The 25039-nt window shown below is 41.4% G+C and overlaps 1 protein-coding gene across 15 annotated transcripts in view; it reads right to left on the bottom strand.

Moving 5' to 3' along the window:
• Positions 1-1862: 1862 nt before the first annotated feature.
• Positions 1863-25039, bottom strand: part of LOC117534184 (R3H domain-containing protein 2) — a 60167-nt gene continuing 36990 nt past the window's right edge. For 4 of the 15 annotated variants that reach the window (XM_034198314.1, XM_034198319.1, XM_034198311.1 and 1 more), the window contains 15 exons: positions 24698-24747; positions 24072-24125; positions 20842-21077; positions 19913-20079; positions 19184-19282; positions 16964-17257; positions 11012-11147; positions 10119-10276; positions 8402-8541; positions 6822-6922; positions 5772-5941; positions 5464-5608; positions 4655-4746; positions 3961-4045; positions 3020-3402 (listed from right to left, as the gene is read on the bottom strand). In XM_034198314.1, coding sequence (XP_034054205.1) covers positions 3020-3402; positions 3961-4045; positions 4655-4746; positions 5464-5608; positions 5772-5941; positions 6822-6922; positions 8402-8541; positions 10119-10276; positions 11012-11147; positions 16964-17257; positions 19184-19282; positions 19913-20079; positions 20842-21077; positions 24072-24125; positions 24698-24747 — 2310 coding nt within the window. Of the gene's footprint in view, positions 3403-3960; positions 4046-4654; positions 4747-5463; positions 5609-5771; positions 5942-6821; positions 6923-8401; positions 8542-10118; positions 10277-11011; positions 11148-16963; positions 17258-19183; positions 19283-19912; positions 20080-20841; positions 21078-24071; positions 24126-24697; positions 24748-25039 lie in introns of all 15 variants that reach the window. The other 11 variants (XM_034198312.1, XM_034198316.1, XM_034198315.1 and 8 more) reach the window with 11 other exon arrangements.

Genomic DNA, 25039 nt, shown 5'->3' with positions numbered 1-25039 from the left:
ACCATTTGGTAGAGCACATTTTGTGTCTTGATATCTTGTTGAAAAAAAAAAAAAAAAAGTTGAATTCCATCTGATTCAGCCAGCTCTACCCTTTGGTTGACATGTTATGCACAAAACAACCTCTAGATGTCACTGTGGTTCAAACAGAATGCCCTTCAGCTAGCTTCAACTGAGAAAGTTGGCAATGCTAACAATCACTGCTGAAGAAATCACTCTTTTTGGTCAACTTTTGTAAGGTAACCATATCCTTTTTGACATATTTTAGTGGCAGGGCACTGACTGAACATAATTAGATAACTTGATGCACAAAAAAAGTTTTAACAAGGGTGTAATTATTTTTTGGAAAATATGCTCAACCAATCGGTCGAATTGGCCTTTTTTGGTAAGCTAGCAATATGACTTTTTCAGAGTTTCAGAGATGTTTTCCAATAAAATATGGTAAATAAATGGCTAGATTCATGGTAATATTACTAAATCTAGTACTGCCTTATGAGTCTCAGAGTGAAAATAATTTATATAGCACCTTTCATGCATGACATTCAGTCCAAAGTTGCACAGATGAGCAAGTTAGGCCAACACAGGATATAGACATTTGCTGTTAGGCCAATTCAGCATATACAGTAAGATGAGCAAGTCTTTTTTTATCATGAAAAACACTTTATTACTTTTTTCCATTTTATTTTTTTTACAACTATATAATTTATTATCTTTTATGAATATATCTGGTTGTATATATTGCTCATTTTACATAAAAGAAACAAATGTATTTGAGTTTGTGTTTTATTTGAGTTAATGCATACAAATACTGTACTGTATATGATGATTGTTGAAAATGTACTTTTACCATAGAAGGCCAGCTCGACCAGTTGGTAGAGGCTCATAAAAACAAAACTGTGTGGTCAGTCAGCTTTTTTCTTAACTTAGATTTGATAGAAAATGTTTTCAACTTTAATTGACTACATTTGTTTGAAGAGTGGGCTTCTTAACACATGAATACTGTGTAATATGTTTTCATCTATATTTAAGAACTACCATACAAGACAAGCACAAGTTTCATTGGTTGGCCATATTTCATTATACATTTTGAATTTGCCGAGGGCCGATTCAAATGGCCCCCGGGCCGTAGTTTGGATGCCTCTGGTCTAAAAAGGAAAATGTGGCTTTCCTTCACCTGAAGCTGGAGCAGACATCTGTTAGCGCAACTCCTGAATTTAAGGAAGCCATTGTGAGAAAATGTTTAACCAAACTTAACCTACAACTTTGGACTGAAACGCGGAACAGGGTTCTCCACAGACAAAATGAAAAAGTATGCTTTGAATTTAAAGTTAGATGCATTGAAGACATATAACTTCAGTATAGTAAGGACAAATATATGCAAACATTGAAACTATTTGAAAGGATATGAAGCTTTGTAGATTCAAATCACCCAGCATTCATACATTTTAAGGAGTGATACGTTTATGTTTCTGTTGGTAATAATCTTACCAGTAGCCTACTAACAATTGTAAGTTACTGTATGGAACTCGTGGGGGACCCTTTCAAACAGTGACATAACTAAAAGTGTTTCATTGAATGGACAATTATGTTGAAATACTGTAATCCATGTATTGTAATTTGGCCATTAGTCACGTAATAAAAAAACAAGTAAGAGAGCGACGCCAAGTCACACTGAAGCTGTTGAAGCGGCCCAACACATTAGGACATCTTGTTTCCTGCCAACAGTACGTCCACATATGCTCGCTGTATCACACACACCTGCACGCGCACGCACGCACACGCACGCACGCACACACACTTTGTGTTCGGTCTGGCTCAGACTTCAGGTCAGCTTCAAGTCAAAAAATTAACCACATGACACAGAGGATGTTTTGATAGATTTTTTCTCGACTTTTATATTTTTAAAAACAAACAAAAAATAACAGATTAAATAAAATGTACAGTAGACATATGCAATCATTGTGCACTTTAACTACTTCTTCTGAACGTTCTGCACAGCTGTCAACGAAAAACGCAAACACAACGGGGCGTTGGGGTGGAACTCGGGTGCGGGGGGGGGGGTGTGGGTCAGAGGAGAGGGCCGAAGAAGTGAGGTAGAGGGCAGTAAGGAGGAAACAAATGTAGGAGAGGAGAGGGGGATGAAGATGGGAGGAGTAAAGGATAAAGGAAGACCTACATCTTTTCACTCAAGGGGAAAGAAAGAAAAATCACTAAATATATAGATTTCTTTTATTCCTTACATCACTTATATAAATATATTGAATCCCAAAAAACAAAAACAAAAAATTCTGAGAAAAAAACAAAAACAGCGCAATACAAGAAACCCACAACAGCAGTAAGGCAAACAGAAAGCAAGAGGAGAGAGCAGTGAGGGAGCATGAGAGGTGGCGAGGGAGCAGAGGCAGGATGAGACATGGCAAGAAAAGAGAGCAGAGAGGGTGCGCAACTGTGCTTATGAAAATGTATAAATATGTGAGATTAAGAGACAACTGGGTGACGGAGAGTTAAGGAAGGAGAGACAGCGTTGGGAGGGAAAGGATGGAGGGCAAAGGTTTGACTGTCCAGTGTGTTTTTCTTATGTGCTACGTGACCCTGTTGACTGTGTGTTTGTTTGTGTCTCCTTGTAAGTGTGTGTGTATGTATGTATGTATGTATGTATGTATGTATGTATGTATGTGTGGAGTTTCATGTGTTTCTGTATAATGGCAGCGCACATTCCACGGCAACAGTGAAACACATGGTCGCGTCTCTTGTGTGCTCATCTGCTATATAAATACAAAACAAAAACAATGAATAAAAACAAAACCAAATTTGCAACCAAACCCCAGCCACCTCATGATTCACACCTTCCCTTTTATACATTTGACACATCATTAAACTCAAGTACATTTTTTTTGTTTTGTTTTTAAATTGTACAATAAGAGCAGTCCGCCTCAGTTCTCCTTCCTGTTCCACCACTCCACCAAGAGTCTCTCTTTCTGTCTGTCTCTTCCACTCTGTCCTGCCTCCCCCTCTCCCCCCCTCACTGAGAGCTGGCCCTCTCCAGCACGCGCAGGTCATAGTTCTTTTTGGCGGCCCTCAGTTTGAAGAGGCTGGCTCCGCTGTTGTTAAGTTTGAAGGAAGCACTCTGGGCGGCCATGGTGCTGGGGAACACGGCCACGACGGTGTAGAGGTGAGCCGGGTCGACTCCCTTCCCCCCCATGCAGGCCCCGAGGCCGGCGGCGGCACCTGGCCCTGCAGGCCCCCCCCCGGGACAAGGGCCACAGCCCCCTCCCCGACCTCCCTGGGGCTCCTTCAGCCACTGGATCTTGGCACCGCACATGGACAGCTGGTTGAAGAGCTTCTCAGCCTCCGGTCGGGAGATCCCCTCCGGCAGGTCCGTCACCTCCAGGACTCGACTCACCACTGCACAGAGAGACCGGGGGACGTTAGGGTCTTTACATCAAACACCTGATTCAAAGACCTGCTATGTCTGTTTCAGACTTTTAGCGGCGTGCATTGGTGCACAAATCTCATGCCAGAGGAATCTAACTTGGAAAATCAATATGGCTTCTGGAATACTGAAATTCAATTGTATGTTCATAATAAAACATTGATTATTAAATAACTAAAAATACTACATCTTTTTATGGGACCTTCTCCTCTCACATCAAATCCCCCAAAGAAGCTCTAGGTCAAACAAATACCGTTGAACTGAAAATGCATTGCAATACATCCTTACATCATAAGGAGGAGTTTGTGAGAGGAAATTAAGGACAAAAAAGCTATTCTGAAAATAAACCTTTTTGTATTTGAAATGTATTTATTAGGATAAACCCCTTGAGATACACCATCTCTTTTTCAAGGGGGTCCCGAGCACACGGTGTGCTGCCCTCCATTATCTACCATCTCTTCCAGCAGAAACACTTCAGGACATCACTGGCAGAGGATATTGTGCTCGGTGAGGATGCACGGCTGACTTACCAACATCAGTGGTGCCGAGGTCTGTTGATTGAGATTTGAGTGTTTGTTTTTTCCCTCGTGCCCCGTGTTTCATTACTCCTTGGCCCTGAACACATCAAATGTTTTATTAGGCTTATTATTACAAGCAGTTCCACAGCAAGGCACTAGGTGGGGGTGAAAGCAATCAGTGTTTGCTAAATGGAAACTCCAGAAGACAAATATCCAGCTCACACTGTATTATGGCTTAGATTGGAATGGTTACATGCTGCAAAGGACGATTTCAAACTATTTCCACAGCCAACATGTTACGGTTGGATCTGAGGAAAGTTGCCACTGTCCCACAGCTATATTTTATTTATATTCCTGGGTGACTAGTTGGTCACTAACACATTTCTATCACCCTCAACAACACGTAAAAACAAATGCAGATATAAGAATTACATTTATAATAGTACAAAATATGTTCTTGTGTTGTGACAATAATAAATGTCATTGTTTGTCTTGACAAATGACAAACTGGAAGGCGTACATTTGACCTGGTAGTGTGTTTAGAAACATGTTGGAGCTTGCGATTCATGATGGCTCCATTTAAGCTAGACATGAACTGAATAAAAAAAGCGATGCATTCTTGAAATGTCTGTAAGAGCAGGATCAATCTGAGCCTTAAGATGTAGAAGGCTGGAGTTATGCGTTACAGCGGCCTGCCAGTACTGACCTGATGGGAGCTGTAGGAGGACTGGCCATGCATGAGGGGGGGGCACAGGCTGTACTGGAGAGGCTGCCCCAGCAGGGAGTAGCGCCCATCACCTGAAAAACAGAAAGCACCAGTTAAAGTCTTGAATCCTAAAGAAATTGACTGATAAGTCCAATAAATAATATATAAAGATCAAAGCATGTTCCTGCCATCTTAAAAAAGAAGGTGCTTGATAGATTTCTTGTCGATAGTTTTATGGCATTGGCAAAGGTTTTGAAATCAAGATGTACCTTTAACACGACTGGAGAGTAAAACATTTGTAAAGCACACCAAGCTATGAGAACTGGGTCAAAGTGCCCAATGAAGCTCATTTAGGTATAAAAGCCCTGGGTCATAGTGATATTACTGTGGGTCTCTATCAGTGAGGGTCTTGGGGCTCTGTGTGTGAAAGGTGAGGTGAAGCCACGTGAGGTTTGACCAGGTGGCACAGCGCCACCTGACCAGGTTAAAAAGTCACTGTGGCACAAACAGGGGTTAAAGCACACATTTGTAATAGTTGTGACATTAAAAGTATACACAAATAGTCGACACAAATTACCAGACTTTTGGACAACTAGCAATTGGTAAAAAAACAAAACATGGCGAGTTTAATAATTATGATTAGAAATGAAGAAGGATTGAACACAGGAGAAGAAAAATGTCCACTACCTGGTCTGCTTTTAATAGTTGGCTCTAATTTGTAATGGGATGATTGCTGTCCCTGTTACCAGGTAACGTACAGCTGTTTGTGTGTGCAGGTTTAAACCTTCTCTCTTCTTCTTCATTTGTACCTTGAGCTGGTCCTCCGGGCCGGGGGAACTGTGAAATGAGGGGTAGTGGTCCCAGGCCGGGACAGACGCTGCTGACGCTGCCGGAGGGAGACGGGGTGGGAGACTGAGTGGGGGAGGCCAGGGGACTCGTCAGCTGGGTGCTGGCCTGAACACAAGGAGAAAAACCAAGAGGGAAAATATTAAAAAAACATGAGAAGAGTAGTTCCGTCTTTAATCCTCAGTTTGACCAATAGGTGACTGTTGAATAAATACATGTACATGCATAACAGGATGACCCCCCCCCACTGGTGAGGAAGATGTGTGTGTACCTGTGGAGTGTTGTCTGGTTTGTAGAGCTCGCCCGGTTTGCTGGGCCTCTGCTCGATGCTGTAGTATTTGCACGGGTTCCACTGGACCAGGGGGGGGTTCTGGGAAGGCTGCGGTCCGTTGGGGACGCTGAGCTGCATGACCATCACCCCGGGCCCAGGAGGAGGAACGCCTGAGGGACACACAGAGACAGACATAAGATAAACCTGCAATACATGACAACTGGAGGAGCTCAAAACAACAAGGACATCTCTCTCTCTTCATCAAAATATGCCATGAACTCATCCAACGGACCACAAACGTCCTGAAACCATTATTTCAATTGCATCACAGATAAAACAGTGAAAAACAAACATCTTAAAAAGGAATCCAAAATAGCAACATTTGTTTTCTTTTTAATAATAATTCCTGACCCTTAAAATATTAAAACATTTTAAAGACTGAGGGGATAGTTTCTCAGCAACTAGTGCTTTTCTGCAGAGAACATGAAATTCACTCTACCGGCGTAAGAAGATGAAGCACGTTCTTCATCTCAAACACATTTAATACGCTTCAGGAAGACCCAAATCATAGGTTTATGGTTGGATTTAGTCTCAAAGTGGAGGGAAAGTTTCAAATCAAAACCTGAAACCAAGAGTCTGAATCTGAGAAACCGACCAATCACATAGCTGTATGTTGATTTGTCGAACAACCTGAGTAAACGGCACAAACAGGAGCAGAGGTTGAAAGGATAAAGTGACTACGATCAACATTTACTTTAGGCCTTTCTGACGTGGAGGTTTGTGATTTCTTCAAACATTTCTTTTTTGAGGAAATCGATGAACAAGTTCAACCTGTGAACCCTGTGTACCTCGCTTTACCTTTACCCTAAATACCTTTCACCTGATTCGTGGGTAGGGCAGTTACAAGTAGGGCATCACTAAATTGCATAATACTCCAGACATTCATTTTGGGAGAATAATGCTCACAAACAAGATACAATGAGTATATAATACTTTAAAAAGCTTCAATGTTGTTTATGAAATGTTTAACTAATCGCCCTTCAGTCTCACCTGAATATTGCTGCTGCAACTGTTGAGGGTTGCAAGGGGACGGCGACTGAGTGATTTGATACTGCTCAGAGCTGGGGGGCTGCAGGTAGCTGACTGACGGGCTGCCGGGTCACACACACATAAAGGGGAGAGAATAAATGCAGGGCAGGGTATATGCAGGAATCCTGAAGTCAAATTTAATACCTTTTAAGACCTTTTTTAAGACCCTTTCCATACATTTTAAGACCTCATCGCAACTTCGAGTTCTAACCGGTTACATTGGCCACACACTTTAGCTCACATTTACTATATTGATTGTAAGATAGCACAACTAAACAGAGTGCAGACAGACTACTGAAGCCTCCTCTCCACATGAACTTCAACCTCTCTGTGAAGGTCAGGTTTAATGCAGTATGCTGCTTTGTTGCTTCTGTACTCTGTGCTCTTTCATTCCAGTAAAACTCTTCAGAAACCATTAGAAACCAGTATTTGACCAATAAACAAAACAATTGACAAAACTTTGAACTATGAAATATATTAAACTTTGGTGAGCTTCAGCGGGGTAATGCCATATAGGAGCTCCCTCACAAATACCCAGGGGTTAAATTAGGCTGGGGCTGTCCGGGGCTAAGCCCGGCACATAGGACGATGCTCTCACGTCGTCACCCTCACACATTTGTCATATGTTTACAAAAAACGATATATATGTTAAGACTTTTCTCGTTCTTAATATAGACTATATTTAGGGTCGATATGTGTTGACCTTACTTTAAAATAGCAGATCTCTGTGACCAGATATAGTTTGGCTTAGACCCCCGGCCCCACGAGGACGCATACAGTAAAACGCATACGCAAACGCAAAAAAGTCTTCCGTTCACACGCATTCGATTCATTAACGTGTCCGTTCACACTAGACCGCTGGAAATGCTGGAAACGCTGTAGTACATATGCCAGGCCTGTAAGTGGCGCTGCTGCCGCCACAAAATACACCAAAAGCAGCGAAGAAGACCCCGGAGCATGGTTGTCATGGTTGCCCTTCTGTTTATTCCCCCCCCCCACAGAGCAAGGCAACGAAACTTAAAATAAGAAGCAGCATTTTATGGCACGCTATGCATGGGGCCACCTTGAGGGGGTTTCCCGACATGTTGTTTCAGTAAATTAAAGGGTGTTTCATGTTGTCGTTGCTGTGGACCTTCTTAATACCTTGGAAAATGCCGTTTAATACTTTTTAATAGCCTTAATTTTCGCTAAATTGATTTATCAACTTTTAATACTTTTTAAGACCCCGCGGACACCCTGCAGGGGAAAGGTACATATACATACAAACACATACATACATACATACAGGTGAACATAAAGCACAATATTATTATAAAGGTAGCATTTTTCAATTAACACATGTTTCTATCCGGGTCTTAGGAGAATCCATCGCCCAAACATTTATTCAGGCAAAAATGTCAGAACATGCAGAGATCCTGCTACTTTCTGTTGTATATCATAGTTATCTAAATATATTTGGATTTTGTACGACCAAACAATTATTAGAGAAATGAGGGAATGAAAAAAGGGAATAATAATGAGTTTGCATTGTTCAGACATACCTTGTGCTGCTCTGCTGTGTGGGGGTGATAACACTGTAGTAGACGGGCATGGGGCCCTGGACCGACTGGCTGACCGGCACCATCACCTGCTGCTGGTACTGCTGCTGCACCACCTGCTGGCTCTCATTTCCCACTGGTACCTGCAACAAGGGAAAGGGCAAGAGAGAAAACACCTTAGGAGAAGTTCTGAGTGCTGTCAAAGCTAAACAACAGTTTGGATCAAAGAAGACCAAACTCTCAGATGGATTAACTCCAGTCATGATGTCATTATTACTTGGTCAGACACGTGTTGCTGTTTCAATAACAAATGTCAATCTGTTTTTATCTCGTTGTTTGCAAGCGTTCAAAATAGTATTCAAGTAAAGGTATTGGGGTATGTTTACTCAAGTACTGTAATTAAGCACAATTCTGAAGTACCTGCATTACATTTTTGTACTTGTACTCTACTCTTCTACTTGAGTATTATCCCTTTCCACCTCTATACGTTTTTAATATCTTAAAGGTCCCATGTCATGCTTTTCCGGTTATTACCCGTCCCCTTGTGTGTTATGAAAGTTTTTATGCATGTAAACGGACTGCAGTCAAAAACCCTCAAAGTACACCCTGTAGCGAGTAAAACTCTAACACCTCCCCAAAACGCCTCGTTGGAGATTTCTCATTTTCCAATGTTTTCTTCCTGGGTATCGCTACGTAGGGATACCCAGTAGCCACGCCCAGAGCTATGGCCGCACCCTCTGCCAGCCTTTCACGAAACAAAGCTTCCCAAACCTTTCGGCACTGAAGAACGATGCTGTTCCTACTTTGTTTGGACCAGCGGGAGATTCGGGTGCACAACCTGTAAGTATTCATTGTTGTTTGTGTATTTATGATGTTTAAAACAAACAAGGTATCTACCACGACTGTTTAAATGGGTAAACGTTTTTCGGGCTGCTACTTTGGGATCGCGGAGAAATGCTCTCTGCAGACCCATGCTCACAGCGTTATAAAACTTTTTCTTACTCAATATCAAGCCACACTTATTGTTTTTACTTCGGCTGTGACTTTGTGTGTGCTCAGGATGAGTTTTGCTTGTTCTAGCTGTATCGCCGACACAGAAGCCTGTCTGCTCCTCGCAGCAGATCGCAGCAACGAGCCTCTCAACGTCGAGTTTGGAAAATTGCACAGTATAAATCTATTTTAATAGACCTCAACAATGGAATTATGATCAGTAGAAATGACCATGACATGGGACCTTTAAGTAACTTTGAGGATGCAAAATATAACTAAGAGATCAATTATGATGGTTATCAGTAAGGATACAATTATATTGATCACCTGGTCAAATTGACAAGCTATGCATGAAGCACTTAAAATGATAAATGGACTAAGTGAAATATTTGAGTACTTCTCCTCCACTGGTTGTGGGAGTCTGTTGGCTGTAGCTGACCCGGCAGATGAGCAGCTATTTCATGAAAATAAAATGTACAGTAACCTTTGAATAATGTACACGTTTGCCACGTTATCAATAAAGTGATGTTAATATGGGTGGTGAAGGCCTTTTCAAAATAAATTGTTTTCAAAAGTGTGCACCAGATGGAGCCGTTAACCATGCCAAGATCAGCCACATGTATGTAACCACTGGTGGCGCTTTAAGTCTCCAGGCAAGGCACATTTTTGTATTGATAATAGCAAAACTATCAAAATGGCATTATTTTGGCTGACTTCAAACTGTCCATACCTGATATGATGGCATCTGCGGGTACTGAACCATTATGCTCTGCATCTGTCCTCCCATGCCGGCCCTCTGGGAATTGAGCAGGCCGGGGTTCTGGGGCTGCTGCACTCCCATCATGCCCTGGTAGCTCGGCTGCTGGCTGGGCATCATGGTCTGGAGACCTGAGGACAGCAGAGAAAAGGCGAATGATAAAGTAAGAGTATAAGAGTATATTACAAGAGAGGAGAAGAAGAGAAGAAGGGTGGTTGGGCCTTTGACTGTAAGGGGAACATCACATTACAACAGGCAGACGTACAGATGACTTCAACAAACACAGAAACTCCATTTCAGAACAAAACATTGAGTTTACTTGGATGATGACACAAAGGAAATAACACATTTCTCTGGATGAACGTGACTTGACGTTTTTATAAAGTAAAAAATGCTAGATACCTTGGAATGTTAGCACTTTATGTTTGCATTTCCAATGGTTTATCTTTGAAGCTATATGGAGAAAGCCAACAAGCTTCATACCGTCACAAAGCTCATACTTCAAACCACGCAGCGGCCATGTGCATGATGTAAGGAAAGACTGACTTGCAGTGTGCATGATGGATTTGGCAGCCTTCGCTATGAGCCAGAGTCCATTCTGGTTGTCAGTCTGTTGTTAACTGTACAAACACATAATCAACCTTGACAGTCCCCAAATGAAAGAGACTGAGGGATAAAGGTGTCAAGGTATTCCGAGAAAAAAAAGAAAGAGCTCTATTTTGGTCCTAGCATATTTGATTTGGCAGGACAATGCAGGGGAAAGGTTGTTTAAATTCAACCTTTTACCTGATAGACAGAGTATTGTGGAGTCATTATTTTTGCAGCTGGAACAACATACAGTAGAATAACAAAATGTTCAAACTGACCTGACTGCTGTGTGGGCTGAGGCATGGTTTGTGTGCGCTGCGCAGGATAAGACACCTGGTGGGAGATGGGCTGGGGCACACGGTACTGCTGGCCTGAGCTGGGATACTGACCAGGAGGGTAGTATGACACCTGTATCTGGAGACAAAAGCACATGTATAGAGATTCAAATACTAAATGAGAGAAAAATGACTTTTGATGAATAAAAGTGACTCCGTCTTTCCTGGTATTGCGTCAGTGCCATTTCTACACGGAGGCAATACCAGGAAAGATTGTATTTTCATGGCATTGAGAGCACATTATTTCATTTTTAAATGTTTTATCAATAATTATCGAATACTTGTATTATTATATCTCAGTTTAGGCATCCTACTAGGGATGGGTACCGAGCCCCGGTATTAAACGGGCCCCGGGGCTGAATTATTAAAGACCGTGGTACTGTTAAGCTCCGACGTTAGCGGTCTTTTTATCGGTACTGGAGACATGTAAAAAATATGTGATGTATATTATTGCTACACAAACATTATATTGCAGTTTTAGTGTCGCCAACTCTGTTTCTAACATGCAAAAAGACTGCAAAATGCTTCTATGATTATTTTTAGTATTTTCGATCTCTCTCCCGCCTGCTTGCGAGGGGACGGGGCAGTTTACACTAGGGCTGAACGATTAAACGATTTTAAATCGAAATCGCGATTTTAAATGATGCGATTATGAAATCGCAAAGCCTGCGATTTTTTTTTACTTTTTTTTTTTTACATTTTTTTTTTTTCTTCTTCTTGTGTGTCAGTCATCCACACCAATCAGAAGTGTTGTGCTCCACATGTACCAGCCATTGTTAATCAATCAGAATTGGCCCATGATAGAAGGTGATAGACAGATTGATCCAATCACCTGCCATGTATTTTTGAAAGTGCCTGCCCTTTTCCAAATGGCTTCCAATGGAGCTTTCCTAGATGGTTTGGTAAAACAAAGCATCTGAGTCAAGTTAGTAATGCTCCATCACATGTTTTACATCTATTACAGGGTGAATCTTAAACTGAAGCTTGACTTTAAAGCAGTGGTTCTCAAATTTTTTCTTTTTTCTGTCCCCTTTGGAGAAAAAAAAAGTCGGGCCCCCCCCCCAACACAAATAGTCAGGCTCAGTGGCGGCGCCAGAGATTTCTTTTGGGGGTGCTGTGGGGTAGCTTGACATTTCATAGAGGGTGCTCAAACATTTAGGGTTTCCCATTAATGTACCGGTCGCTACAGTGGAATTTTCTACTGCAACACTCCCCACGCATACGTACCCGCAACTGTTACAAAGAAGGCTCGATAATCAGCTCACGGCCGCATATAGGTGTATGCAGGGGTAAAGTGCTATTTTTATAGGTGGTGTGTGGACCTCACATGGGGCATGCTCCCCCGGGAAGATTTTTAAATATTGAAGTTAAAAGCATCAATCTGGTGCACTTTGAGAGCAAAATGAAGAGATCTATGGATACATCTCTCAACACCCATTTGAAACAGAACTGGAAACAGATTTACTATTTCTTTATGGATATTTTAGAAATCACTCCCCTTTTAAACTGTATTCTTTTTTTACTGCCATATAGTATTTCATACCTGCTTTTAATTTATTCTCTTATTTTTTTATAACTATAATGATCATATAAACGTGTGCCTCGGAAATAATTGTTTACATTAATGGTGACCAAAACGTTTGAGACCCACTGAGATGACACTGAGAGAGTCCTTTAGCTCACTGAGTCTCTCAGTCTGAAACTCCTTATATCCGTTAGCGTAACTCGCTAGCACCAGAAGCTCACATCAACGATCTCCGGTACCGGTGCGCTCTTTCTCTCTCGCTCACACACAAAATGGCTCGTTCCACACACACACAGAGCCGAGCTTTAATGAAACACAGAGAGCCAGACGTAATAGTACTGTACTGCATCATATTATTTTCAATCAATAATTTTTCCAAATATGATTTTTTTTTTTTTTAATAACCATTTTTCCTCCTGGTCTCTCGCGCCCCCCACTTTGAGAACCACTGCTTTAAAGCAACCCAACGGAAGTTTCATGTAAGTTTAGTTATTTCACTCGTAGCTCGGGCTGCGGGGGTGCTAGAGACTGGAGTACGTTGATACGACCTTCCTAGCCGGAGTTATGGCTGCATTTTACAATAAACTTCCGTTGGGTCGCTTAAAAACAAATATCGCAATTCGAATCGCAATATTTGTCAGAAAAATCGCAATTAGATTTTTTCCCAAAATCGTGCAGCCCCTAGTTTACACACACGCAGCTGCTACATGCAGCAACACACACACACACACACACGGAGGAGATGGCGGAGAGAACGCGCTCTGAGGTGTGGTTACACTTTACCCGTCTCGATGCTCGTTGCCTAAAGCGCAATAAGAGTTCAGCATGTAAGGGCGGTAACACGAGCAATGTGTCTAAACATTTAGCAAAAGTGCTCCACATTCAGACGGAGGAATGCACCGGGTTCGACCGTCTTTCTAGCAGCTCTGTAGCCCCATCCACGAGTAACGTTTCCACGTCAGGTGTTATGTATGCTAGCAGCAACACACGGAGTTAACCACATTATACAAACATGGGTTAATGATTAGAGGAAACTGAGTTATTTAGTTTGTTAAACTTTCAGCTATTCTGTTTACAGTTCAGATTATTTAATACGATTTGTTAAAACGTTGTTTCTTTTGTTGTGAAATATTATGTATTTAATTTAAATAAAAAGCAATGTTAGTTTTGTTCACAATTCGTTTAGTTTTTTTTTCTCCAAAAGAACCGATAAAAGTACCGTTAAAAGACCGGACCGATAAGCGGTATCGATAAAAGTAGTAGTACCGTTAAAACCTTAACGATACCCATCCCTACATCCTACAGTGACTCTTTTTTGCCACTTGTGACAGCAAACACAAGCGCTGTGAATAACAGTGACATGTGTGAGTTGATGTTTCACTCTTGTTGGACCTGTCCACCAGTGAGAGCAGGAAGGTCCAGAACTCACTATGTTTTCCGAGGTGTATACAATACAATTAACGGGCCTCCATTTGAGAAAGTAGTTCCATCTACTGAAGATGGGAGGTGCTGTAAAATCAATACTTAATAAATGATTCACTATATTTACTAGCTTGTTGCCAACTTTGTCCGTCTGGTGTTTAGTGCAGGACGGTAAAGTCTGAACACAGTAAACAGCTGAGGCCCGAAAACTGCAAAATACAAAATGATCTGACTGGCTAAATGAAGCATACAGAATGGATATACTAGGCCTCAAGTGGATAACAGTAAGGAAGTTGAATGTTAGGAGAATGCATAATTCTTGCCTTAAACCTCATCTGCATACATGACAACATTCAGCCCATTTCGAGGCTGCAGCGGTGTTAATATTTGACCTCCTGCTACACTGTCCACCACCCACACGTTAAACAACACAGAGCTCCTTCCATTAACGGCCCATGCTGTTCATACAGAATGGAAATCAATAAGAGTGAGGATAATATATATGATTGTTTGTAGGGTGATAAAAAGCACCAAAAGAAGCGGACTATATGGGTCAGTGCTTGGAACAACTAAATGAAATCGCAGAAAATATAAGCAAAAACAAAAGTGTAGCTAACTTTGGGACTAACTTGCATCAGTATATTGAACAGGTAGCAAGCATGGGGACTTGACTTGGGTCTTTGGGAGTTGTAGCATTTATTCACCGACAAATAAACTATACACACTGCTACGTTCAAAGCCACAGCATTACTGCTCACTCCAGACACGTGGACTAAAACTCCAGCTAATGATGCATGCACAATTGTGTCTGCAAACTCTCCTGGAAGGGGGGACTGGGGACTCGGTTGCCCTTTTTGCGCAAACACTGCATCACTGATAAATTATGATTCAACCTGTTTGTGCTTCGATAATTAAGTATCTCTGCCCTATAAGCAAGGTCATGTAAACAAAACACATTAACTAATAGTTTGCACTGCTGTCTGAGGTTTAAAACATGTGTACCTGATTATAATACATCCTCTGATGCTCTAAGCAGACATGACTGACCCCAGATTCACTTCGTATGAACACAACACTATGTAGTCACTTCAGCTATTCTCTATCTTCTTTTACAATTTAGCCCCAGACACACATTACAGGACCTAATGTCTCCCACAGGGTGTTTAACGGCCAGGTCAATTTAGTTCTCTGCTCAAATGAATTATAATAACTTCTTTATGGAGCAGAAGCCTAAGGGAGGGAAGGGAGAGTGTGAGTGACGGAGTGAGAAAAGTCATCATATTGTCACCGCCTCTGCGATCAGAGGAATGTGACAGGCGAACTGAGAGCGAGCTTGTGGAGGTGACACACAGCGCTTTGGGCGCTAGAACCAAACTCCCCCACTGGGTGAATCCTGATACTTCACAGGAATCACATCCTTGATATATCACACGAAACTCTTTTGAGTTTTTATTCTGTTATATTTATTGCATTCATTCATCACTGGAGAGTTTTTAAAGTAACAACAATGTCTATGGATTTTGTAATAACCTAGGCAGTTTCCTGGAAAGGACAATTCAGATGTGAACTATGGACAGCGTTATATTGGTACACTCAATTAATGAGTGAGCTAGTGCAACCTAGTCGACATAAGCAGAAACCCGTTTCATCTTTCATAACCACCTCTACTTTTAACATGATATTCTGGTGTCCAATTATATTGTGTCCAATGTAAAACATTCCAATGATTAGGTTTCAAAAATAAATCTTTAATGAAGGAATATTACGTGGATTCCAAAGTTCTTTCATGGTAATGTGTACTTTCCCTGTAATTACTACAAAATGACATAGCTCTTTCCAAGACAATCATATTACTAGAAAAATATCTCTGACATGACTGACCAGATAATGTGTATTTAAACACATGTTCTGGCAATTTAGTCACCAGAGGAGAGATGAGTACTGTGCCACGGCTGGAAACACAAAACAGTGTGGGAAGTAATAATAATAATAATTATGTGGGTAGATTTCGCTTGACAATTAAACCAGTTATTTCCTTGTGCCAGGAAACTATTACTCATTGAGATGTTGTAATTTCACAGTTAGCGGAGATCTCAGATGTCTCAATCCAACAGCTTTAGCAGTTACTTCCCTGTACACCTTTCCTATAAAAAGGGAGATAACTGTGCTGTTGAGTAAGCCTTGTTCAAATCACTTTGACGCAACAAATCAGACCTCTTGTTCTCAGTGTTCAGTTCCTGTAATGGGAAACCATTATAAGACTGCCATATCACTCACAAGTTTCATCTCTGTATCTGTATTTTAACAAAGTGCAGCGTTGATCACACAGTGTACTCTTCTAATTCATTAACAAATCTTTACATTAACACTCATTAGTATGAGGTGTAAGGAACATGAGCCTCACAGTGGCCAATATCTCAAGGAAGCAGGAACAGCCTGACATCAGATGGTGTCAGCGTGTTCCAAATGTAATCTAAAGGACTAATGAACCATTTCACACATGCATAACGATGGATTCAAATACTCTAATTATTCCAGTACAAATAGCAGTTTCCCCAGAGAATCATCAATACTCGAGAAACAACCATCCTAATGCCATCACCTCTTCCTGGAAAAAGTGACAAATGAATACAAACTAAACAGTTCCAAATAAACGTTTACGTATTGTGTATGTGCAAACCGTGTATATATACATAACTCCTGTGTTCAAATGTTGATGCCTCACCCTTAATCCATTATTTGTAATAAATGATGGAACTGCAGGAGGCAATCCAAAACAAATGTCCTTACAGGAACAACAAAGTATTTTTGTATCAAGGTGTACCGTATACAAATATTTGAGCAAATTGATACTGTATCACAAACGTAATATACTCCCATTTCCGGTATTCTGGGAACATTCAAACAAAACCTTTGTTCGATATTGCAGCCTGTGGAGAAAAGCGTACCTGTTGAGGTGGAGGGGCCTGCATGTAGCCCTGTGGGGGGGGCGGGGCCTGCATGACGGTCTGGGATGGAGGAGGTGGTGGAGGTGGAGGATGGGGGTGTCCAGTGGCAGGCTGATAGCCAGACGGAGGCGCCATAGGCTGACCCGTGGTAGCCATGATGTAGCCGGTCTGAGGAGGCGGGTGCTGAGTCAGCACCGTGGGAGGAGGCTGATACATGGGGGGGGGCTCAGGGTTCTCACTGGAGCCCTGCCGACTCAGAGTCATCTGGGTGAACTGTGGCGCCAGATCTTCTCCCTAGGAGGAATAAGAAGGATGTTCGATTAATTACAAAGTATACGATTATTAGGATGAATCTAGATTACACAATATTTCATGTATAATAAAATAATACCTACACATTTCCCTCAAAGCCAGCACTCTGAATACTAGCAGGCATTGTTAGCCACAAAGTGCACTACAGAAAGTCACTGTATGAACCATCTACAGATATGTAAAACTATAGGTCACAATCTAAAGCTTCTTATATCTGTAGCAGGGTACACCACTTCCAGTTCTAACCGGTTACATTGGCGACACACTTACTATATACAGTATTGATTGTCCTTCCTCCTTATCTTCCAACCATTTGGACGCAGACTTGCATTTCCCCATAACGATGTTGTTTAACAACCGGCGTAAACGGACCTTGGCGCGCTATCAAGCAGTGAGCGTGCGATGTCCTGTTCAGATGACGTCAAACCCAACGGGATGCCATAAATAAACTACACAGAATCACACTACACACCTACGCAATGATTACATTCAGGCAGACTGTAGAATACGACCTCTTTGGACAATTGATATACTTATTGAAAACAAGCTACAAAATGTAATACCTTGGAAAATGCTGTTCAATACTTTTTAATAGCCTTCATTTTCGCTAAATTGATTGATCAACTTATAATACTTTTTAAGACCCCGCGGACACCCTGTGTAGATACAGGGTGTTTCTCAATGTCGAGTACGCTTGCTTAGTAGCACATGTCTTCCGAGCGTCTTGTTTCAGAAGCGAGGCAAGAATACTTCCTGGCATTCAGAAAACGAAGAGTGGAGCAGGCGAGCAAGTGTGCGTCATATGAGAGGCCCCGCCTTACATTTTCCGCCACAGATTTGGGGAAATTGGTCCGTGCGCAAAGCATTGTGGGGATTTTAAGACCGCGGAGTCTACACATGTGCAAGCCTCGAAATTTCTCCCAACGAAGTACGCAGGGCTCGGTAGAATTCCAAGTATGCTGGACATTGGAACAGTACTTCGGCGGCACTCGATGCTTGAAATAGTGGCTCTGGAGCAGCTTTACTCGAGATTGAGAAACACCCGCAGTTGTAGCTGCTGGCATCACGGTCTGTGCTTCTTCTGAAGTTTGCGCTAGGACGAGTGATTCAAAGTGAATAAAGCCATAATGCTACCTTAACAACAGTAAGAGCACTTGATGAGTTTTAAGGGAGCACTGTGACATTTAGAAAAATATCCATCTCAGGTAAGAGGATCAATATCAATGACTTTGTTTTTCATATTCATCTGCATTTAGTTAATGGTTCAAATAAACAGAATGTTGTTACATCTCCACACAAATCAATATAAAGTGCTTGGCAGACCAAAAGCAAATTACAAATAAGCAAAACTCTTGCTTTTTTTTTGTCACAGCAAGACACATTAGCTTGATGTACATGCAGACACTTACGGCCCCTACACACTGCGGCGTGCGTTGTCGCTTGCCGGCGGGGGGGGGCTGAAACTCGACCAACAACCAATCACATGAATCTTCCGCCCCAGACACACAAGCACGTGGTTTGATTGGCTAGAACTTGTACTGGCATATGATTCGATTGGCTGACGCCTCGGTCGAGGCTTCAAAAGTAGAACATTGCTCTACTTTTGCCCGCGAGCACCGCGAGAAAAGCTAAGCTTCGCTCCCACAATGCAGTTCGGCGAAACGTGACGTCACCCCATTCAAAGTGAATGGGCAGAAGCGTTGAAGAGTCAACGCACTCCGCCGTGTGTAGGGGCCGTTACAAGGAGTAGCAAATACATTAAAGATTAGTCTCTAAAGATTTGTTGATCATCAAATATATGATATTTTCCTGGTTATATACCTCTGAGAACATAGTATGAGCGTTTAAGACTTTAAGGGTGTCCTTAATGCAGTATTTGACACATGAAAACACAAGTGGTGTCAGTACCATTGTGTACTGCTGGGGAGGAGACACTGGCAGGAGAACCTGGGGGCAGGAGGGGCTGGAGTAGGAGACAGGCTGAGAGGGCTGCAGAGTGGCCACCGGCTACACACATCACCAGAGAGAGGGTAGAAATAAAGAGGCAGAGCAGGGAGAGAGGACGGGAGGCAGACGCAGGAGGATAGAAGGAGACAAAGAGAAATGAATACATAGGAAAGATGAGGGTTAAACATAGAGGGAAAGTTGTTAATGAACAGATGAAAAATGTTTATCATATGTGGTTTTAGAATATTTCACCAAAACAATAAAACGAGGTTTACAAAGTGAGCTACTACTCTAAAAGAGACAAAAGAGGAAATCTCTGTCATTTCATAAACTGTTGTTGATGTGCAATCATGTTAGCTTGTTGCTCTAATGTACCTTATCTTTAGATGTGAACGACCTGAGGCTAGGACTGTAATCAATTATTATTTTCATTATCAGTTAATCCGTTGATATTTTTTACATACAAATGATTCTATTATATGACAGATATCAGTAAAAAATAATGTTCCTTACAGGTTCCTAAAAGTCAGAGGAGATGGAAAAGTACTACAATCGACTGATTATTGAAAAAGTTGATGATTTTTTTGTTGTCAATTGAGCACCAGAATAAATGACACCCTAATTAACTTGAAAGTACGTCTTGGTTTTACCGATATGCTTGACGTAAATACATATAGTGGCGGTACATACCTGAGCAATCATGTGGTTTCCCATGGGGTGCTGCTGTGGGGTGGGCAGCAGGGCGGTCTGGGGCGGAACCTGGGGCTGCGGCTGCTGTGACGGGGAGGGAAGAAGGCTACGGCTGGACTGGGAGGCTGCAGGCGGAGGACACACATCAGGACTGACTAGGGACAGACCTAGTGATGCAGAAGAAGACATGAAACAAAAAGATAATACTGCAGATGTTTTTGAGCGAAATACTGAGTGAAATACTGGCTAATGAGGACTAAGGGGAATGTATTATTATGGTATGCATCTGGAGTCGTGGCGGAAGATATCAGATTGGCATTTTGCAATATTAATCTAAAATATGCCAATTGTTGATATGTTAATTAATCAGATCACTATCAAATGTAATATTGTTTGTCTTTAACTTTAGTTGCTGCATTTTTCATTTAATACTATTTCTTGAATAAAAAAAGAACATTCAAAGATGGAAGAAAATATTCAAATGAGGATAATACTGTTTTACCAACAGCTTGCAACATATTGTTGCATTATGTGTTGTTTGTGGCTTAAAACTGCTATGCTAGCAGGTTTCTGAAAGTATTTAGTTAGTGCAGTTTAACCTACAGGAGTTTCCAAGAGTCTATGTAACAGAGTCAATGAGTCAAATGCACCTCCTGATGTCTTGCCTGAATCATCTGTCAAGCAGCTAAGAGTAACTATTATTACATTTTAAGAGAACGCTCAACAATAAAAAGCGAACAGCTAGAGAATAATAATTCCGACTGGATCAAATGGCTTGAAAAGCTGTTTGTGCTTCACTTAAGTAGCTATTGTTGTATTAGTAATAGTTAATAATGTATAGAAAAGGGTGCGGTGTTTTAAAAGTGAGATAATGCTAGCATTAATGACATACAACAGAAACTCCTTAATATGTCTACAGTATGTCTTACCAGAGCGAGAGCCTTTGCAGCTTCCCTGTGAGCCTTTGTTGCTGCCAAGGCTATCCCCTCTGGTGAGGATGGAGATGCCAGAGAAGCTGCTAGCCTTGGTGACGGGTGGCCGGAGGGTGCGGTTGGAGCTGTCTGAGTCGGTGCTGCTCCAGGGCCGTGGCTCCAGGCACTTCATGTCACTGTCTGTGCTGCTTTGACGACTGCTAGACGCCCGGCTGGAGCTCTCACGGTTCCCTCTGAGAAAAGACAGCACAGGGAGGAAGAGGAGAGAGACGGAGAGATGAAAGGAAGGGGATATCATGGGGATGGAGTAGGATAAGAGGAAAAGAAGAGGTAAAGTAAGGAGAGTTAGGAGGCAGCAAGAGAGAGATAGGTCGAATGCAGAGTTGAATTTAGAGGAGGAAAGAGACACAAATGTAAATGGGTAGAAGGAGGAATATATAGATAGGGAATTGTGTAGATGTAGACCGGGACAGAATGAAAGTGAAAGACAAAACAAGATAGAGGGGAGAGCAGAAGAGAACAGTAAGGTCATCAACAGGTAGAGAGGACAGTGTGACAGGCTTCATTTAGGATGGGGCATTCAACACCGATGCACATTGGCTGGTTTAGTTAAACCACGATACAAAGAACAGGCAACATATCACCAACAATATTATATCCCATTTTAAACATCTAACCAAACATTCAAACGCACAAACACACATCAAAACCCATCCACAAAGGAAAACATACATGCAGGCAGAAAAGATGCTCCAGACAATCAACAAGGGGGGTGTAACAAGTGACACTGGATGAGACAAACTTCCATGAATTCAACACAAACACCATCAAAGACAGGAGACACCATTCACATAATGAGCATTTGCTTACATTCATGATATATTTTTGAACACATAAATTGAGGTAAACAGTAACACATGCAATTTAAAACATGTTATATTGGACACAAACAATGACATACAAACAGGACACACATACACCTGTAAATTACACACCATCTACAAAATATCAACTGGTTCACCACTATGGTTCTTTAAACTGTACTGCCGTAGACATACTCATTGTGTTGTTGTGATGCTGTCACCCTGGATAAAGGCAGCTGCCAACAAACCATCACTCTGGGGAAACCCCTCTATCACAACTGAATGGTTCAGTCCGACATTGTCATGTCAGCATTAGAAGTAGTAGCGCTTCATTTAAATATGTCCTAATGTCATTTAAAATAACGCATTTGAAACTGGGCACATGGCCTCCCTTCACAAAGACACAGCGGATGGAAATCTGTATCCGCTCGTTGTACACCCGTTTTTAAAATATTTGGGTACGGAGGAAAAGAGAGAGGGTTTTATGTTCTGACGCTGCGTGAGTTCCCCGACGCACCGGGGACACACATTTATGTATAAAAGACATCACAAAGTGCATTTTGCATGATAGGTCCCCTTTAAATAACATTTTATGCATTAACAAAAAGGGTAAAAATAGTTTAAAGTTTCTACTACCAAGTGTCTTCGTCATTATAAGTGTTAGATTTAAATATTAATGTTTAATCACACAATTAATTAACATTCTGATATCCGGAGATCTTGTACAATGTCCACTATGTTTACGAAGATTTACTGGCTGATACTCGGTTACCGAATCCTTTTTGATCTGAACCTAGCTTTATTTGACAGCCTTACTTATTTTTTCTTATTTTGTTGTTGACAAAACAATCAAAGTTAGCTATACATAGTGGTGGCGTAGCATTAGGTTGAATGTATGCTCTGCAGGTCAACAGAGACCTTTGACATTAAGTACAGCAGAGTAGGAAAAAGCCAAGTTAACTCTAACACTGTAAGAGGGGTATGCCGATGTGAAAAGAACAAGAGTGAAATGAATTGAAAACATGTGAGGCTGATTGTGGGAACAGTTATGTGGTATGGGTTGTAAAACGCGAGAGATAGTGAGTGGTGTTTGAAGGTGGCTGATAAATATTTCAGAGAGACTGTAATTAATGGAGGATCTATTTTGAGTCTTCTCTGCACAGCCTATTTTAAGGGAGGGTGGGTGCTCTGCCGCTCTCTGTGAAGGGAGGCGCACACTCGTTCGCTTCGCTCTGCAGACAAAGATGAGAGCAGGAGGGAGAGGAGGAGGGATTCTGCTGTTGATCACATGATCTTTCATCTCCACTCTCTGGTCACGACAGCATTCCCCATCACACGCACAAGCAGGGGAAGCAAGGCTGCTTATGTGCCTCTATCCCTCTCGGGCTTCGTTTTAAATGGCTACATTAAACCATGCCTCACAAAAGAGGTTCTGGTTTATTTAGGTGAGGACTGTGGTGTTATGCTGTTATTAATTAACAGCATGTGTTCTGCAACAGCTAATATCATTGACTCAGTTTGCTGGGTTTGGGGTATAAGGCTTGTTTTCAGGTGAACTCTAAAAAGACCATAACTTAACAATGCCATATTATTAAATTACACATTGTATGGCAATTGAATTGAATGTCATGACATTCCTGCAAGAATCAGAAATATTAGTGATAAGGGAATAAACAAATAGTCCGCACATAATTAAAGGTTGAATGTATATTAGATACTCCTAGAAAATGAAAAGTAAAAACGAAATAAACTGTTGCCCTTTATCGCAGAAACGATTAGTTTACTTATTAAAATATTTATTGTTTTGTTAATCCTCTACAACAGTACATAAAAACAATATAAATGTGTCAACTTGGATTCGTGAAACACATTTAACACTACTCGCTAATATTGTATAGAACAAAAACTCGTATTGCTTTAATTAAGAAAACAATGAATATAGCCTTTCTGCACTCTAAAATTCGTATTATTTTTGTCAGATTAATAGCATAATTGCATATACGTACCGTTTACAATTTCTCATATGCTACTATGCAACAGGTGACATGTTAACAAACTACAAGACTAAGTCAACCACAAAACAAACAGGTTACTGTAGAAGCGATGCAGTTACTTTATATCAAAATGTAGTTGAGGGAGGATGAGTGGAAGGGTAAGTAGGTCAATCAGTCCCCAGTGAAACCACAAAGCAGCCATGCATGGGCCATGGGAAGCCCCACAGTGCAGTGCTGGAATAGCCATCAATCAGCCGACTACGCAAAGCAAAGATATAAAAACCACCACAAGTCACCACTATCATCACCAAACCACTTTGAAAGAATGGGCATGGCAACACACAAGTCAAAGTCAGCAGCACCCCAATACCTAAAGATCTGCCTCCTCTTTTGAGAGCTAGAGCAGTAGCCCTCAGTGGAAAGTCTGTTGGGGTTAACATTAGGAGAAAATGTGGGGGTTACAGGACTGCATTGGAGAAGAGGAGGGGGTTTTGGGAGGGGGAGATAAGGTGGGAGGTAGAGGTAGGCACAGTGCAGAACTTTTACCCTGCAAATAAAAAATGCACGCTGCTCTTTCTCTCTCTAAGCATATTCTGTCCTAAACTTTCAACCTCAATGGCCAGGATGCCAAGGGATGGAGGCTGACTAAGTGCTGTGTGAGAGAACTCATTCCTAGAAAACATTTGTTCCATTACCGACTAATCTTTCTTAAAGACATCATGTCTCTCACAGTCTAACAACACTTGCAGAGAAACCTCAGCACATGCATATTAATCACAGTAAAATAACAAAACCTATTATAGGGGCTACAGTAATGTAAGTGATCAAATTTAAACAAATAAATCAGTATATATGATGTTGATGGGTCTACAGCCCTCTCCATTTGACATAACTGGAACTTAACAAGCGTTCTGTAGCTTTAAGGGGAAAGGTGGCAGAAATGGAGTATAAATACATTGCACACATCACAGTCTCCACTAGGATGAATTATCTTACCTGTTGTCATTGATGTATCCATTTTGAGAGGACTGTAAGAAAAAGGACACCTGCACATTATGAAATGCTTCATCCATCCAGGCGGCCAACATTTTTTTCAAAACAACCTTTCAGAAGTTTTAACATTTTAAATGATTGTATTTTGCATGTGACATGGTGTTTAAAGTAGCTGTTCCCATAGTTTGATAACCTGCATTCAAATTAGAAACCTGTTTTGGTTAAACCTTTCAGGCCTTTATTATCTAAATTAAACAATGAGAGAAGGTAAAAACAACTGTTTACATCTCACAGACATGCACATCGTGATCATGCTCTGTATTAACGGGTCACAAGCTAAACACA

The sequence above is a fragment of the Gymnodraco acuticeps genome, unplaced genomic scaffold (assembly GCF_902827175.1).
Source record: "Gymnodraco acuticeps unplaced genomic scaffold, fGymAcu1.1, whole genome shotgun sequence".
Taxonomy (NCBI): domain Eukaryota; kingdom Metazoa; phylum Chordata; class Actinopteri; order Perciformes; family Bathydraconidae; genus Gymnodraco; species Gymnodraco acuticeps.
Note: the sequence above shows the minus strand (reverse complement) of the source record. Positions and strands in the feature narration are given on the sequence as shown.